Source organism: Protopterus annectens, chromosome 10.part0 (assembly GCF_019279795.1).
Source record: "Protopterus annectens isolate FY-2018-M chromosome 10.part0, PAN1.0, whole genome shotgun sequence".
In the NCBI taxonomy this organism is placed as follows: Eukaryota; Metazoa; Chordata; order Ceratodontiformes; family Protopteridae; genus Protopterus; species Protopterus annectens.
Genome location: NC_056744.1, coordinates 1,790,040,761 through 1,790,060,049, shown reverse-complemented (window position 1 = coordinate 1,790,060,049; position 19,289 = coordinate 1,790,040,761). Strand labels below are relative to the sequence as shown.

Genomic DNA, 19,289 nt, shown 5'->3' with positions numbered 1-19,289 from the left:
CAACTATGTTCCCAGTTGGCCACTCTGATCCACACTGACCAAAGATTCCTGTCCGTCTACAAACCTATGACTGAAAATTCCTGTCTGTCTACAAACCTATCAAATCAGCTGGACATTGTCTGTACTCGTACAAGGTTGCTAAGGTATGGAACTTCTTACCTGTACCCATCAGGTCTGTACCCTCCCTCCCATCTTTCAAAACCACTCTGAAAGACTACCAAGCTAAAATCTGTCTCTTTTCTTGCTCAAAACCCGGATAAACTATATCCCTAAATGTGAACAAATACATTTTCATTCCTTATACCGCTTTACTCTTCCGTCTTCACTTCTATCAAATTCTCTTCCCTGACTTTCTCTCTAAATATACCATAAGCTTGTTTCTCCCTCACTTCAATTCCTGTTTGTATTAGACTAACCTACCTTTAACTTCTCTACAAACTCTCTAAAATTTCTACACATATTAAATGATTTTCATATAACTTGTATCGATTCTTAACCAATGTTTTTATATTACTAATTTGTTATAATTATTTAAACTGCAGATGTTTTTATTTTATTTTTGAAGATCGCAAAATTATTGTTCTTAAAATGTTTTGCAATAATTTGGAACTTCTCCATGGCCCTCCACTGAAAATGGGCTTCTACCCAGTTGGACTTTCCTGATAATCACATGTCAATAAATAAATACCAGGTTATTGTCACTGGCAAGACTTTTCAAGCCTAGCCGAGTTACCCCATTATATATATATATATATTACACATACACTCACACACATTACATATATATATATATATATATATATATATATATATATATATATATATATATATACACACACACACACACACACACACACATATACACATATATATATATATATATATATATATGTGTATGTGTGTGTGTATGTATATCTGCACACACACACATATATATATATATATATATATATATATATGTATGTATGTATGATGTATGTATATATGCACACACACACACACACACACACACACACACACACACATATATATATATATATATATATATATATATATATATATATAGGGGTCCCCTACACATTACCGAAATGCCATTTCACTGACTTCACATAAGCGAGCCAAGAACACTGACAGGACAGAACACCAACCACTCAAAACACCAACGGAAAATGGACAGTGAGTAACCCGTTGGCCAACCCGACAAAAGCAAACAGCAGCAGCAGCAAACACAAACTCATATGGGGTAATTTGCCCCCCACACCCCCCAACTAAATATACCAACTCCGAGATCGGACTACCATGGAGGTAAGGGGCAAAGGTCGACATGCTGGCCAAGCACTTCCTTACGATCCGTTTCCCATCTCGGTTCCGAGCAGTCCATGTTCTGCCCTGTCGGTGTTGTCCTCTCGCTCATGTGAAAGTTGGTGAAGTGGCATTTCAGTAATGTGAATGGGACCCAACAGGCAATCATACATTTATATAAATGAAAACAAACCATACTAACATAATTTTAGTTCCGAACATTATACATTACTTATAATCTGTCCACTCACTGTCAGTCAAATATTACATAGCTCATTCAAATCCTGCAGTCTTTTAAACTCCATTTCTTCACTGCATGCATTGTTCCCACAATTCCCTTTTTTCCTGTGTACTTTGCTCCTACCCTTTTCTAAACATCCCAATGCTAGTTGTTTTATCTGTTATTATATTCAATTCTTCTAGAAAGTTGGTTTAAACTTTGATTTCTATTTTCCAGTAATTGCTTTTTGGCAGCCACCATAATTAGACTCAGCAAGGCCTTACTATGTGTAGGCAATTCTGATTCTGTATCATAGCTCAAAAAAATAATTTCCTTAGTTACTCCAATTTTCTCACCCAATATATCTGACAAAGCAGTCTGCAGGGAATCTTTGAAGTCTGCCAACTCATTACACTCCCAGAAAATATGTTCCCAATTGCATCTTTCTTCCCCATCATATCTCCAACATTTGCTGTTCACCTGAGGAAAAATACTTTGTGGAGTCTACTTGGGTTATAAAATACCTATGTAATCACTTCCAGGCCAAGATCCTAAATCTTCTATACTTTGTTGCATATTTGAAAGACAAAGGAAAGGAAATTCACCCCGGGGATCATGTCAGTTGCCCTGCTAGACACTGGTCCAGGGAAGTAAATAGTGTGGGAAGAAATAGCCAGGGAATTGTTATGGCTAGGCTTGTATAGGCCCTAGGGCTGATAGCCTAGTACCAACCTATGAACCTATACATATATCCTCCCTTGTTTCTTTGTGAATTGCTTTTCAGACTCTCTTCCCAATCCTTTCTAATCTCCTCTGATTGATTATTACAATTATCATGCAATATTTTGTATGCTCTACTAATTATCCCTTTTTAAACAGCGGATTCTGTTTCTCCTAACTATACTGATCCCACAGGTGATTAACTACCCTTACCATAATTTTATTAAGCACTTAAGATGTTTGGGTCATTCCTTCAGTGTAATCAGAATCCTACTATGGGTAGAGCAGTTAGGCATTGCCTCAGTCCATTAGGAGGAATGGGGAAGTCCATGTGTAAATTTTCTACTTCCCATCTATTAATCTAGGTAACATTTGAATAGGGCCATGGAAGAGTTTAGTTTTACATGGATGAGATGTCTACTTCAGAGTAGTGGTATTTTATGAAGCATTAGTTTCATCTTAAAACAGCTTTTGCTGCATAATGAAGTCTCAGATTACAGTAAGACAGTAAAGAGATATACTCTTTAAAGCTGTTTCAAAACAGCAGGCTATGTAATCAGGAACACCTTCTCGAGCAAGTCAACTTAGTCATACTGTTCACTTTCTTCTATGTGGTACAATGCTGGAGTTAAACATTTTTACGTGTTGCATATAGGAGACACACACATGGCGGGAAAAAGGGGTGCAGCCACCATCCAAAAAAAAAAAAATAATAATAACAGGGCAGTACTTCTTTGATAGGAGCAGTGGGAGCAGTTTAGAAAAGTCCTACTTGATACTGCTTCAGAATAAAAGCATATGATCCGATACTTGATATTGCTTCAGAATAAAAACATATGACCCGATACTTGATACTGCTTCAGAATAAAAGCATATGACCCAATACTCGATACTGCTTCAGAATAAAAGCATATTACCTGATACTTGATACTGCTTCAGAATAAAAGCGTATGTCCCAATTTGATTTACGGTAATTCAGTCATATCATGAGCAGACTAAATGGCTGAATAAATGCCTGACAAAGCTCATACAAGACAGAAGCAGTCTGATAAGTAATAAGAGGTGCTGTTGCTGATAAATAACTGACACTGTTATCACCGTTCCCTGTCTGCAGTACTGGATCCCTGATGGCATCTAACACCATATGTCTAACTGCTCTACATAGTACACCTCATAATGCCTGACAAAGCTCATACAAGGCAGAAGCTCCACAGCAGTCTGATATGTAATAAGACATGTTGTTGCTTTCTCAGTGCTTGTCAAATTGATAAATAACTGACACTGTTAGCACTGTTCCCTGTCTGCAGTACTGGATCCCTGATGGCGTCTAACACCATATGTCTAACTGCTCTACACAGTACACCTCATAGTGAGATGATAGCTGCTTCGTAGCAGCTTCTACACAAGTATAGAAAAAGTGATTCTGCACATGCAACTAGACTGCTATTCGGCTTCAGTGATGCAAACAAACTGTCCCTTACCTACTGTTCTCACAGGTTTGCATGCAATACCCATTACAGTCTTCCAAAGCATGCACAGACATAGCCAACTGCACCTTAAGAGTGGTCACAGGCAGGCCTTCTTTATCAGTCATGAAGAAGTTGAGTGGTGAATATGATTCTTCTGAAAAGAGTCAGTCTTTTTTATACTATTTATAATATCTGTGAACATCCAGGGTATTAAAAAGGGGTGCCCTTTATTTTCGGAACAGAAGAAAAATACTGGGAGCTGAACTGAACTGACTGAGATGTGCAGCAGAAACCACTTTTGACATATATTAGAGTAGTCTTTAAGGAGACTATCATTTTAATTACTATGTAAGAAGGTTTACACATCAGTGCATTAAGTTGTGAATTTCTGCCAAAAGCAACTGCTATCAAGAAGTAAGTTTTCCGAAGGCACTTTAAATCAGTTGAACCTGCTGGTTCAAAAGGAGGCAAAAGTCAGCTTTCTAACTTACAGTGTTAGTGGCCTTCATAGGTTCATCTACTGCCTGCCTTTTTTTTTTTTAAGCTAGCCAATTATCCCCCTGAGACTCCAGACACATCTATCTTGTTGTTGTAAGGCAAACACCTTAACCATTAGGCCACCCTCCCAATCTTAATTGATGGACACCCTGTAAGAAACTCTTAACTGAAGGCTCAGACACAAGTTACTGGAGGAGCAGTGTGCACGCTGAGGCACCACACAAAGAATAAGCTAGATTTGTTTACGTATGAGTGCATGACATTTTTTTTTCATTTGCTTTCAATTTATTTATTGTAGGATAGATTGCATCCTGACTGAGATCACAGAGACATGCATTCTGGCTCAAAAACTAGGCTACCTTATTTATTAATTTACAATTTTTATTTGCTTGCCTGTTTATTCTGGGGAAAGATAATGTGCAGATGACATAACAGATACATGCACAATGACTGTAAAATAAGCTAGTACAGTCTTATACATATAGTTAAAGAGGTCCAATAGTCTCGGAGCTGGTAAAATCCCTGCTCTTTTGTCTATAAAAAAATCTCGTCCATTTCTAAATACTACCAAAAAATGAATGCAAAGCATATAAAAACAAACGCATAACCTTAAAATGTGCACAAAATAACAAGGAACTAACACCAAGAAGTGAATAGGTTAAGCACTTTTGTTTTTTAACAGAACTTCTTTCAGAACCTCTAAATACACCTATCAACACTGTTTAAATAACATAAAAATATCATGTGACAAAACAGGTTTTAAAATTTAAAGTTGTATAATAAATGTACATCGTAATTTAATAATATATATATTAAAAACAAAACTATTCACATTCACACATCAATAAACACAAAACATGGTAAAACATTTGTAAACGTTCCACAAAATTCTCATATTTTGGAAACTTTGCTTCTTTTAACCATATTCTTTTGCAGGCATCTAACCTCAGCTGGCATTTTAATTCCTGTATTTCTAATTTATTCTGCCAATTCCTGTTCCTTAAGTTCATTTCAACTTTCTTAGAAACCAGAAATAAAAATGAATGGAAATCAGCACATTCCAGCGCATGCCTGCTTAAAGCACTGGTGGTATCTTTTCTTGTTTAAACTATAAATGTACTAGTATATTCACATTCTCATACATTTTTCGGTCTTCCTAAGTAAAATGCCACCCAGGTCCTGCAACTTGCCAAATATACAATCCTTTCTGCTGCAGTGTTAAACCATTGTGAATGTTGGGGTATCTTGTTCATGACATGTAAATTCGCTATTCTAGGGTCATTTACTGTATGTGTTGGCATTGACCACACACCCAACATTTACATGTTCTGCAATTAATAGTGTTTCCACTATTGTTGCTGGCAGCTCGCTTATAGGAATATCCCCTATTATAGGTGAAAACGGGTTTGGATCCTATCCAGTGGTCATCAATCCCATAAATAGATAAAGAAATTAATTAAAAGGTATTGGACTATATTATCTCCCTAACATCAGTATTTTAATTAAAAAATCAGGGCTTTTTCATACATTTCTTTTGCATCTTGGTGTGTGCAATATACTATTTCACACAATGTTACCTGTGCACAGAATCAGCAGAAAACTAGTTTCTTGGGATAACCTCTTTCTTTGAACATATTTTTTTATAACTCCCGGTTCCTTAACAAATTCATTGTCATCTGTAATAATCCTTGATATCCTGACCATCTGGCCTATAACCAAGTTCTTTTTTTGTGTCAAACGATGACATCTCTCATAATGCAACTACCCATTACCATGTGTAGGCTTCCGATATAATTTTCATTTAAAACTTTTCTTGCTCATCTTTATATAAATTAACATCTAAATAGTTAATTCCTTCCCTAGATGAACCGTAAGTGATAAAAAGTTAGCAGCATACTTAATTTAAAAATAAACCCATTCAACTGTTGTAGACTCCCAATCCACATCAAAAATATATCACCCAAAAATCAATTTCTAAATATGCGTTTCTCAAGAATCAGGCCTCCTGACTTCATTAGACACTTTGATAGAAAAGGGAGACTTGCTGGAATTTTAAATTTCATCCTCGAAGCTGACCACACAGCATAAGGAATAAAGCTCAGACTGCAATCCCTGGATCTGGGATCAACTAAAACCCCAGGCGCCGAAGGAGCCAGTGAGTCAGGCTGGAGATTAGCAGCTAATGCTGCTTCAGCCATACTGGTGGGAGAGATGCAGCCCAGTCCACTGCAGTAGTGACATCCAGCAAGGGCTGACTGTGACAGCAAGAGGTGTAAAGGGCTCAGCACGATAGCCCAGTGCTATAGGTCAAAGAGGATGGTTCTACCAAAGAGTTACTTACTCATTCAGCTAGCTAAGGGGAGGCAATAAGAAACACCAACTAAGAGGTCTGACAGTTTAATGCAGAAGATGAGCGACAGCTCAATGTGATGCACTCTGGCTCTTTAACAGAAGTCAGCAGGATAGTTTAATGCAGAGGATGAGAGACAGCTCAATGTGATGCACTCTGGCTCTTTAACAGAAGTCAGCAGGATAGTTTAACGCAGAGGATGGGAGACAGCTCAATGTGATGCACCGCTGCCATGCACTAAAGGTCTGGCTCTTTAACAGAGGTCAGCAGGATAGTTTAACGCAGGGGATGAGAGACAGCTCAATGTGATGCACCGCTGCCATGCACTAAAGGTCTGGCTCTTTAACAGAAGTCAGCAGGATAGCTTAATGCAGAGGATGGGAGACAGCTCAATGTGATGCACCGCTGCCATGCACTAAAGGTCTGGCTCTTTAACAGAGGTCAGCAGGATAGCTTAATGCAGAGGATGGGAAACAGCTCAATGTGATGCACCGCTGCCATGCACTAAAGGTCTGGCTCTTTAACAGAGGTCAGCAGGATAGCTTAATGCAGAGGATGGGAGACAGCTCAATGTGATGCACTCTGGCTCTTTAACAGCTCAATGTGATGCACCGCTGCCATGCACTAAACGTCTGGCTCTTTAACAGAGGTCAGCAGGAAGAGCTGAGCTGCACACCATCACTGACATGTGAAATGTACAGGCAGGGCTAAGGGAATGAGTAGAAGCACTCAAGCCCAGGGGCCAGCCTTGTGAGACACCCACGCCTACAGGTTGTTGTGGGGACCAGGCATTTACAGCAAGAAAAAGCCTTCCTCCCAAAACAGAGTGAACAAGCTAATCAGGTAGAGGAGGAGTTGATGGTCAGCTGCAGGCACAAAGGGGGGGGGGGGAATATATATATATATATATATATATATATATATATATATATATATATATATATATCATTTATTATGCTTCCTTTACAAAATAAATTGAATCCATGAACTTTGAGATGCTTCAGAATTTAGTACACTTTATGGAAAGACTGTTGCAACATTTAGGCACACATCTGTGCACCTCTACATTCTACATACCTTCGCTTTTGGCTCCGTGCACCCTTTGGCCCCTGGAGGAACACTGATTAGTGCAGCAAGTGCTGCTGTGATCGCTCCAACTACTTGATCTCCACGTTCCTTTACGACCTTTGCATCTCCTAAGGTACCTACAAAAGACATTTTTAACATAATGAGTTGTGCACTGAGTAAAACTTGCCAACTTTGATATGAAGCCAAGTACGCTATCATGCCTTCACATAGCATCTCACCAAAAATGAATCTATTTTTTTTCACAAAATGCAATGGTGTCAGATGAAGTAAAATGAATGTTTTAATGTTAGGGTTCTTTACACTAATTTTGTTTTCCTCTGGCTTACATTCCATGTCCTACCATTTGTGTTATGAGAGCTTTATTTTAGTAAACAACATCTACACAGTTTTCTTCAGTCTTACCACAATGTCTCTTCCTCCTAGGATGTCTGCAGCCTTGATAATAATGCACTTACTGTTTTCTCCTATACCCTCTAATCAATTTAATACCCCTGAGAAGTAGGTAGCATAACACAATGCTCCACTGACCCTTCTTTTAGTCAAATGCCCTTCAGAAACAGGCAATACAACATACTCTGCCCCTGTCCCCTTCACTCTGAAACAGGCAAGATACCACAACATTGCCTTTTTCCACATGCTCTGAATTGGTCACAGGATCCAGTGAAGCAGGAAACGCCACACACTGCTGTCTTACCCCCTTCCCACTGAAAGGATCAAGTGCCCCTCAGACTCACTGCACTTTATGGAAGCTGTTTTGTCTTTGGAATCTCTTTTATGACTCCCCATCTCTTTGTGACAAATTCTGAGGACTGTTTTGTGTTTTTTGGGAGATAATATGGAGATTTACAATAAGATTGAATACCACTAAGATACATAGGTACTCACTAGTCTATTATCTGTGAGAATCTTAAGAAGTCTAACCTTACATTCCCATAATCGTTTTTAGCCCTTATATTTTTTTTTGTAAAAATAACCAAGACATGGACTAAACAAGGATGTGTTGGGACATTTACATGTTTCCCCATCCACTAGGGACGTAGTGCTAAACTGGGGGTTAATTTGTGGTTATCCATCAATTTGTCCAAATTACATTTGACTAGGGTAAGAGAAGGGGGAAGGACAATTACTTTTAAGACTTATCAGGATGCATAGCAGCAAGCACCCCCCCATGTGAATCAAGTTGTGATACAGGAATACAGGATTGCATTGCCCACTTAAAGATGCCTCTGTGTAATGATGTCATCCATCACTTAAGCCTATACATGAACTACTCTTCTCTCAGTTGTCTGAAGAAGAGATACATATTTCAATTTGTCTAACTTATTGTAAATTAATATAAAATGCAAGTTAGAGAAAACAACTTAAAATATTTACATTTGCTTAACAATACAGGTGAGTGAGGGAAAAGCTTGTTCAAATATTTATAATTTGGCTGTTTTTTGTCAAAAGGAACTATATAAATTCTCTGCTTGGTATAAACAAATAGAACCAAGTGCTGTGAGACAGCAACATAAAACTTTCTGCACTTTCCTTACTAAGGACAATAACCCACATATCAAAGCTATATCAATTAGGGGTCAATGCCCTCTAAATTAAATTAGGAGCTGGGAAATTTATTTCTCAACACATTTGTCAAAGAGATTATCCAAAGGAGCTACAATTTTGTCTTTTACACAGACATGTAACATACTTTGCAGAAATACAGATTGTGAAAATTAACTCTTTAACAACATGCAGCAAACAGCCTAAGAGTAATGTCCGTATATGTTACTGTTCACAAAGTGCAGGGTCTTGTAAAACCAGCTGCTCTGTTACCTGCTTAATATTAATTAGTGTGAGATTTAGTCCCTAGTTTTGGGCCCTCTACCAGGCTTAACTGACAGCCACAATGGGATGTCAAGTAAGTGCCACCCATTTCCTGTCCACGGGTCTATATTAAAATCATGAAGAGGCATTACATCAAATGCCTCTTAAGCGACACAAAGACCGATGTCTGAAAATAGCAAAGGCTCAGGCCCAGCGATGTTTTTTCCCAGGGAAAAAAATTGCTTCATCTGAGCCATAGCATTGCCCTGTACCCCACTGTAGTTCGATCTTGGAGTTGGTATATTTAGTTAGGGGGGGGTGAGGGCACAGCCCCCCACGTAGTTATGTTTTAAGTAGAGTGTGTGTATTTGGTACTAGTGATTTCTTTCCCAGGGAAAGAAATGGCTGTTTTGACCATTCACGGTTTAGTGCGTTCGGTCTTTATGTGTCGGTGAAGAGGTGTTCGATACAACACCTCTTTGCGATTTTAATATACACCCCCTGCTCACAACTGCACAGAATAAGCCAATGTGTCTTAATGTAAACAATCTCCACAATAAGTACTTTGTTTGATTTTGAGTGGAAGATGGTTCCGCTGAAGCGTTATTCTGTGATAGAACATGTTGGCGGAACAGGTTTGTATTTATTATACAAAAGAGCTTGAGCTCCCTTATGTGAGTGTTTATGATACAACTGGACTTGCAAATGTGTAATAGGTCTGACAGACATACCTCTCAACCTCATAGCCCAAATAATCTGGACAAAGCCAAAAATAATGGAGGGGCAAAGGCCCAAAACAATAGGGACCGATTATTGATCTTATTAATTTAGAAAATGCATTTTCTGAAGGATAAAAAATCTTAAACTCTTATATCATTACTTAGTGTCTTCCAGCCTCAATAATTTGCAAAACACAAATTTTACGAGGAGCAAAGCTAAAATATCAGGCAAAAATCAGGACATTCTGCGAAAATCTGGACAGTTGAGAGGTATGCTGACAATACTGTCTGTTGCAGCTCGCCTCCAGTAGTATATTGAGAAGAGGGATAAGGCTTTGAGATGGTCTGCATAGTTTTTATGATTTAGGCCCTTGATGTTTTAGTGAGGGAAACATTGTTGTAATTCCAGTTATGTCAAGTGTTTGGAAAGGTACATACCAAAAAGGGAAGTATAGTCCGTGATTGGCCTAAGAGTGTCAAGTAAAGTGCAACAATTACATCCCTGGATCTGAATGCGATCCCTCTAAATATAAGCTGTGCAATGAAAAAAGACTTCCTTACAACAGTGGCTATGGTGTCATCAAAGGACAGTTCATTGTTGACATAGGTTCCAAGATCTGTAAACACGGAACCAATTTCAGAGTGATGTGACAATGTGAGAGGTACATGGTGTCATCAAAGGACAGTTCATTGCTGACATAGGTTCCAAGATCCGTAAACACGGAACCAATTTCAGAGTGATGTGACAATGTGAGAGGTACATGGTGTCAAAGGACAGTTCATTGTTGATATAGGTTCCAAGATCCATAAATACGGAACCAATTTCAGAGTGATGTGACAATGTGAGAGGTACATGGTGTCATCAAAGGACAGTTCATTGTTGACATAGGCTCCAAGATCCATAAATACGGAACCAATTTCAGAGTGATGTGACAATGCGAGAGGTACATGGTGTCATCAAAGGACAGTTCATTGTTGACATAGGCTCCAAGATCCATAAATACGGAACCAATTTCAGAGTGATGTGACAATGTGAGAGGTACATGGTGTCATCAAAGGACAGTTCATTGTTGACATAGGCTCCAAGATCCATAAAAACAGAACCAATTTTTAGAGGTATGTTACAATGTGATAATTACAAGGGGAGTCATGCTTGCAGAAGGATATAATTATACACATCTTCGCATTTAGTTTCAGTCCATGGATTTGTCACCAGTTATTTGTTATTTATATGGTCCTATGAAGACTGTGCAGAGTCAAACAAATGAAAACCTTCATTCCCACCCACTAGATTTATGTGGTTAGGAACACATGTAAATTCACTAAGCTTTGATAACCTCAGCCATACAAAATAACATCACCTTCCCGCTCCTGGCTGCCTAGCATCAAAGAGAGCTTAACCAATTATCAGCTTACATGCTGCTGTTGCATATAACAGTGTTCAAACTGCAGTTTCATGAGGAGGTAGCTGCTTATGTATTGTTGCTTGCTTTGTGTAGCAGTGATAGGTTAGTGCTTGTCATGTAGCAGCGATGGGTTAGTATTTGCTGCTTGTTTCCTGTAGCAGCGGTCAGTTAGTATTTGCTGCTTGTTTCATGTTGCAATGATAGGTTAGTATTTGCTGCTTGTTTCATGTAGCAACAGTAGGTTAGTATTTGCTGCTTGTTTTATGTAGCAGCGATGGGTTAGTATTTGCTGCTTGTTTCATGTAGCAGTGACGGGTTAGTATTTGCTGCTTGTTTTATGTAGCAGTGGTAGGTTATTATTTGCTGCTTGTTTTATGTAGCAGCGATGGGTTAGTATTTGCTGCTTGTTTCATGTAGCAGCGATGGGTTAGTATTTGCTGCTTGTTTCATGTAGCAGTGATGGGTTAGTATTTGCTGCTTGTTTTATGTAGCAGTGACGGTTAATATTTGCTGCGGTTAGTATTTGCTGCTTGTTTTATGTAGCAGTGGTAGGTTATTATTTGCTGCTTGTTTTATGTAGCAGCGATGGGTTAGTATTTGCTGCTTGTTTCATGTAGCAGCGATGGGTTAGTATTTGCTGCTTGTTTCATGTAGCAGTGATGGGTTAGTATTTGCTGCTTGTTTTATGTAGCAGTGATGGGTTAGTATTTGCTGCTTGTTTCATGTAGCAGTGGTAGGTAAGTATTTGCTGCTTGTTTCATGTAACAGTGGTAGGTTAGTATTTATTGCTTGTTTCAAGTAGCAGTGGTAGGTTAATGCTTGCTTCATGTAGCAGCAATTGGTTAGTGCTCCAGCACTACTGCTTGTTACATAGTCTGAGATTATAGCCTCTTGGAGAAAGAGCAAGACAGGTCTCCAGTGATGTTGGAGTTGAAAGGCAGTCCCCCTTCACCTTGTGTGTGAGAGTGAGGCAGGTGAAGCCCTCTCACACATGAGGTGAAGGGGGACTGCCCCCACACAAAAACAATGCTTTTCAGTTGCTATACTTTGCAAGTCTTTGTACTTGTAAACTGCACTAGTTCAAGTATGCATATTACAAACATATAAGCTGTCAGTTATGTGCTGTATTTGCTGGGAAATTGTGATACATGCTCAGTAGGTTTCAGGGCTCATACCAATTCCCTGCAAGTTGTACAGCAGCAACCAAAACCCACCATTACTAAATGCTTTTCATCCAGAAAAAAGGAGGTCATTGTCCCACTGTGCTCATCCCTCATTAGACCCATTATAGAATACAATGCCCCATTTGGTATGTACCTCTCAAGGCATCTGCAACAACTGGAAAGGCCACAGAAATATGTCACTAAAAGAATCACAGGCCTAAAGCAGATGCCCTACACTGACCACCTTAAAAGACTCCAGCTATACTCTGTCACATATTGTCTACTCAGAGGCAATCTCTGCTTAACATACAAGGCCATGTCAAACCCACAGCTGATGGACATGCTACACTTAAAGAAATCCCAATCCCTCAGAGCCACACGCTCCACGGATCTAAACCTTGTCATCACAATAAACAAAACATGCTGGAGGGATAGGTTCCTGACCCAGAGACCCCCCAGACTCTGGAATAGACTGCCCATACATGTCAAGCAGAGCGCCTCTTTGGTCCTCTTCAAAAGGAACCTTGACGATTGGATGAAAGAAAGGAAATTCACCCCAGGGATTACATCAATTGCCCTGCTAGACAGGGGCCCAGAGAAGTAAATAGTGTAGGAAGAAATAGCTAGGGAATTGTTATGGTTAGGCTTGTATAGGCCCCTAGGGCCGATAGCCTAGTACCAACCTATGAACCTATGAATCATGTTTGTACCCTTCACCTCGGTGAACATGTGACCATCCAAGGCATGCTGCCACCTCTGTATAAATGAAGTTATAACTCAAAGTACTTCCCCTGGGGTACACAGACACTCATCCTATGAATCATGTTTGTAGCCTTCACCTCAGTGAATATGTGACCATCCAAGGCATGCTGCCACCTCTGTATAAATGAAGTTATAACTCAGAGTACTTCCCCTGGGGTACACAGACACTCATCCTATGAATCATGTTTGTAGCCTTCACCTCAGTGAACATGTGACCATCCAAGGCATGCTGCCACCTCTGTATAAATGAAGTTATAACTCAGAGTACTTCCCCTGGGGTACACAGACACTCATCTCTACATATTTTAAAGAGGAAACAAGATCATTCCATTGTAGTCAGGCTCCAATAGGGCCATATATACAAAAGGGTGACAAATACTGTTTGTCATAAATCATCTAATTGTCAGTGTCATGCAAATCTGCATTAGTACACTAACTACAACCTCTACCGCAGTAAAGGGCAACCCATCTAATGTAATCATTTATGCACAGTGCCAACACAAAAGCAAGACAGTACATCAAGTCTGCCTGTCAGTTCCTATCCTTGCACGGGGCCTTATTGTTCAATATAGCCTCCTTATCTCCTGCCAGTCGTTCATAACTGCGGTGGTGGTGCTGTGGTAGCATTGTCGCCTCACAGTAAGATGTTGTCCTGTTCAATTCTCAGCTAGACAGTCTTCTGTGTGAAGACATGCGTGAATGGGCATACCTTCGATGAAGGTTGTGCATCAGGGCCGGCAACTCGGCACGTAAAAATCTACTGCCAATCATTAGCGGACTGGAGTTCTGCTGTGGCGACCCCTAACCGGGAAAAGCCGAAAGACACAACATCGCCTGCCAGTAGTTCACACAGTCTGCTTCCCTAAATGACAATCATATGGACACTTCATACGTTTCACTGGCTCAGGCCTAGGTCTTTGTTTTGGCAATGAACTTAGACACTTTTCAGGGATAACAACTGTTTTTAAATAAAAAAAAAAAAACTCAATGAGAAGCAACAAATCTTTAATGTATAAACAGCTAGTGCACATTAATGTTTTCTGTTGCACACTTCATTTGAATGAAAAATACTACAAAAATATCCAACATATGAATACACTCTGTTAACATTAGTCATTTACTATCTCATGGATTTTTTTTTTCAGGATTGACTTAATAAAAAATGGTTCCACTTCAGCTAGGTGTTATTTGGCTGCAATACTGTTTGGCATTTGTACTTTTTTCCCTTCTATCATATTATTTCCTGATTGTTTGCTGTCAGCTATAAAAACTAAACGTAATTTCCATACTGTTTCATACTTATGACATTTCTTTTATATTTTAACATGGTCAGAATGTTAAAAATTCAGCTGCTGAACTTTCTAATATCTTTTGCTACATAAAAGAAAACACATCTAACACAGTTTAGTACATAGATTACATTTACTGTATTACAATCTGCATATTTAATATGAAAAAAAGAAAAACCCGTGGTATCCCCTTGAAGTCTCAGAAAAGCCAGTATGCATCATATACTGGGTCAAAAACAAACTAAGAAGAAACTTTGTAGTCTGGGGGGTGTGAAGTTCATTCCTTGAATTATGTTATGCACCTAGCTCACAATAAATAAATAAATAAATAAATAAATAAATAAATTGAACTGTAAAATATGTCCTACAAAATGCTAAAGTAGAAAATAGTAGGTAGCCCACAGTTGAGTTAAAAATGGAATATCCTTTATTGAAACACACAAACAAACGATCTTAGTTGAGTATAATGAAAAGCATTTTTTTTTATTTATTTAACAGTTGTTTATTGGGAAAGTCCGACTGGGACAAAGCCCATTTTCAGTGCAGGCTTGGGGAGAAACACTCCAAATGTATGTCTTTGGAATGTGGGAGGAAACCCGCACAAATGCAGAGATGCTATGCAGATTCCACACAGAAGGCACCCCAGCCAAGAATTGAACTGGAAGTGACAACATTAACTGATGCACTACTGGCTGCCCATCAAAAGAATTTGTTATTTATATATAATCAAGTTATTTGGATCAAAGGAGTGGTTACAAAGGGAGGTTCTGTTAAGAGCAATAAAAGCATTAAACTCATTCCTTTAACAAAGTCCCCTTCCCTCTTAACACCATAGTATAAACAGACTATGCTACCTTAGAACTGAAACTAAAAAGCTAGACACAGATTAAAATATATAATATAAGAACAGCTTATTAACACTTTATGCAGGCTAACCTACTAATCCAAACTTTATTAAGAAACTAACTCACTAACAAAATGACTAACTAACAAAAAGATCTACCACTAGACATCTCTCAGAATAAATGAATATTAATCCATATAAACTAAAACACCTTTAACAAAGACTGCATTCGTACAAAATAAATCCTTCATCAGATTTGTGTGTGTAAAAAAATATATCATATGAATGAACACGTGTTTAAATCGACAAGTGAACACCTAAGTAGGCTGAAAACCATAGCTATAAGTGCCAAGGTGGAAGTACAGTGAAAATGTTAAAAATAAAGCATTAAGGCCCTGGGGATCTGTTCAAGTGTGGAATCTAACCAAGAAACCATTTAGTCTGAATGAGTAAAAGTGCACTCACGAGTATCAGAAAACAGCACCAATGTCAGTTATTTTCATTGGAAAACATTTACAATGTTTTATACTTGTTTTTAACGATATTAGCATGTAATGTCAGCATTAATCAGTCCCATATCACATTTTTAATAGTCTTTTAAACAGTGAGGCAGTTTTCCGAGTCCTAGTAATCTTTTTATGGAGCAACAATAATTAAGCCCTGGCTTTATAAGAGTTCAGTTTCAGCTGCCACAGTAGTTCATGTTTTTCTAAAACATTAGGGGTGTTTCCTTCCAGTTCCAAAAGGTTCACATGATCAATAATTTGAAATTTAAAGCCAGTGTGTCTTCTGTGAAGCTACAGGTGCCGAGCCGGTGCATTATAGGATCATAAAAGGTTACTAGGCTAATGGCCCTGGGGCCCTTACAAGCCTAGCCAAGAGTTATCCCCCAAAAGAAACCTCAGTCAACAACCTGTCACCCCCATCAATGAGGGACACAGGTGGAATCCCTGAGTTTCTTGCACTTACCTCTAATTTCGGAAAGATGGCCAGAAATCCTTCTTTTAAGTCTGTTGAGCATTTTCCCCAAATAAAATGTTTCACAGTCATTGCAGCTTGCCCTGTGAACCACATGCATTGAGTTACAGTCACTTCCTGCATTGGTTTTAATCAGTTTATTTAAATAAGTGCAGAAAAAAAAACATGTCTCCCTCCTGTATGTGCTGACAAAAGGCACAGCTGGCGCCAGACTTACTGGTGCATGTATCCAATGGACTGGACCTACCTTCAACCCAACCCCTGATGTTTCTGGCTTTCCTATGCACAAAGGAAGGAGCTTCTCCAAGGATGTCCACTAAATATGAGCTTTCAGTAACTGGGACCAGATTCTCTCGAATAATATTAATGATGCTGTGACAGTCAACAGTAAAAGTCAAGAAACAACTGTCTTTACATTTGTTATCCACAGATTTCTTTAGCACCCTCCTATTTGCACTTTTTTAGTTCAAATATATATTTTGCTTTCATATTCCCTCACCAAAAATAATTTTCAAGATCATTTAGGTTCTTAAGAGAGGGTTTCATTTTTGTGGTGATCTTAGGCAACCTGTAGCCCTGGGACTTGATGGATGGGCTACCATTAGAGGTCTACAGAGAAAGGGGTGATCAATTTGCTAATATTTTTGCTTAGTTTTGTAACAGACTCTTATTAAGGGGAGGTAGCCCCCTCAGTCTTAGCAGGAAGCTAAGCAAGGAAATGATCCTTCACTACCATCTTCATACAGACCCATTTCTATTTTAAATCATGATTATAAATTATTCATGACTATATTGGCTACTGACTAATAAGCTTCCCAAGTTAGTCCTCCAGATTATTTGGATCACACGGGCTTTCTACAGGGCAACCCAATTATGACACTCTTGATGGAGCCAGAGACTGAGGTGGTGAGGACCCTAATGTTGACCAGTTTGGATGCGGAGAAGGCATTCAATGGGGTATCTTGGTATTACTTGTGGAAGTTGCTCCAGTATCTCATGTTCCCACAAGAGCTGACTTCTCTATTAGAAAGATTATATTGTGCAGCCTTTGCCAGAGTAAACATACAAAATGCTCTTTCTGACACAATATCCATACACAGAAGTACTGGACAAAGTTCCTACCAATCTCCCTTCTCTTTGCCCTATATTTAGAGCCTTCAGATGCACATATTTCGAGATTCAGACATCACAGGACCAATTGTGGCAAGGAGGACACATACAATGTTATAGGCAGCTGATTTATTGGTTTATTTAACCAGTCCAGACATGCACCTGCCCATCTTGCTCCAGAAGCTGAAATTATCTGGTTCTCTCTCTCTGGATATAAAATTAATACTAATAAGACAAATGTAGTTAAAATAAATTTGAACTCCTCCCAAGATCTTATAAGGAAGTATCATTTTTTATCCTTGAATGCTCTGGTTACTTATCTAGGTATTCAATTAGGGGTTACTTTGAAGTCCTCAGTAGCCTTAACTCTTAGTAATGTACTACAAAAGGGCAGCTGGCATAACACTCCATCCCGTGTAGAAAATGGGAAAAAGGGGTTGATGATTACAATAGGACTATAAAAGATGAAACTAAGTGTCCAAGACTGGAAGAGGCACCACACTGATAAGTTTCAATGTGTGACAACAGTTAATTGGCATGTGTTGCCATTAATACTCTATGGCTCACATACACTTTTGCTGTCCCCCCCCAGACCACTTTCGGCCCAAGTGGAATGTCTCAGTAAGGGAACTTATTTGGCTCAGGCAGAAGTTCAAGATAAACTGGCAACACCTGACCCTTCACACTTATAATGGAGGAACAGGACTAATTGATTTAGAGTTGTACGCATAAGCAGCTCATTTAAAGACTTGGGGGACCCGATTAACCTGGAGAGGGCAGCCCTGTGGTGTGACATTTTGACTGATTATGTCAGTGAACGCACAAGGGGAGTTCTTTGAATATTTAGAAATAACTGTCAGACTTGTCCAATGTGCAACTCTCTCATCCTCGGGTCATTTGTTGGGAATGCCCAGAATGCTTTTGAGAGGACTTTTACAGACAGTTGGTGCACAGATTTTCTCCCAATATGTAGTAAGCTAAACTGCGACTCATGGATGAGTAATATCATGAGCCTTTCAAACAGGACACCATTCCTGACTTACTAGTAACACTTAACAAATCAAGGTTAGCCTTTGACCTGGGAGCAATTGAAGCAGACTTGTCGGGTAACAGATGGTTTGCAGCCGACTTGCAAGACGTTAGTAGATAAACTAAGGGTGAATAAGATTTACAAGTTACTACCACAGTTACTACGACAGACAGACCCAGGTGGAAGTGACTATAACAGATAGACCCAAGTGGATTTTGTGGCTTTTAGATACTAGAAACTCTCTTGAGCAGAGGAAGAAAAACACAAGCTGTCTTTATAAACTTTTATTAGCTACTAGAGAGTCAGACACAGAAAAACATAGATTGCTTTGGGAACAACTTTTAAACATGCAGACAGACAAGCAAAATTGAGTATACACAGTGGATATAAAAAGTGTACACACCCCTGTTAAAATACCAGGTTTTTGTGATATAAAAAAGGAGACCACAATAAATCATTTCAAAACTTTTCCCACCTTTAATGTGACCTATAACCTGTACAATTCAAGTGAAAAACAAACAAATCTATTAGGGG

At 38.9% G+C, this 19,289-nt stretch overlaps 1 protein-coding gene across 1 annotated transcript in view; it reads right to left on the bottom strand.

Annotated features, from left to right (window-relative positions):
• STK36 (serine/threonine kinase 36) overlaps nucleotides 1-19,289 on the bottom strand; it is a 786,440-nt gene that overhangs the window by 337,241 nt on the left and 429,910 nt on the right. Inside the window, exon 16 of the mRNA XM_044086614.1 lies at nucleotides 7,637-7,764. Within this exon, the coding sequence (XP_043942549.1) occupies nucleotides 7,637-7,764 (128 nt within the window). The remainder of the gene's footprint in view (nucleotides 1-7,636; nucleotides 7,765-19,289) is intronic.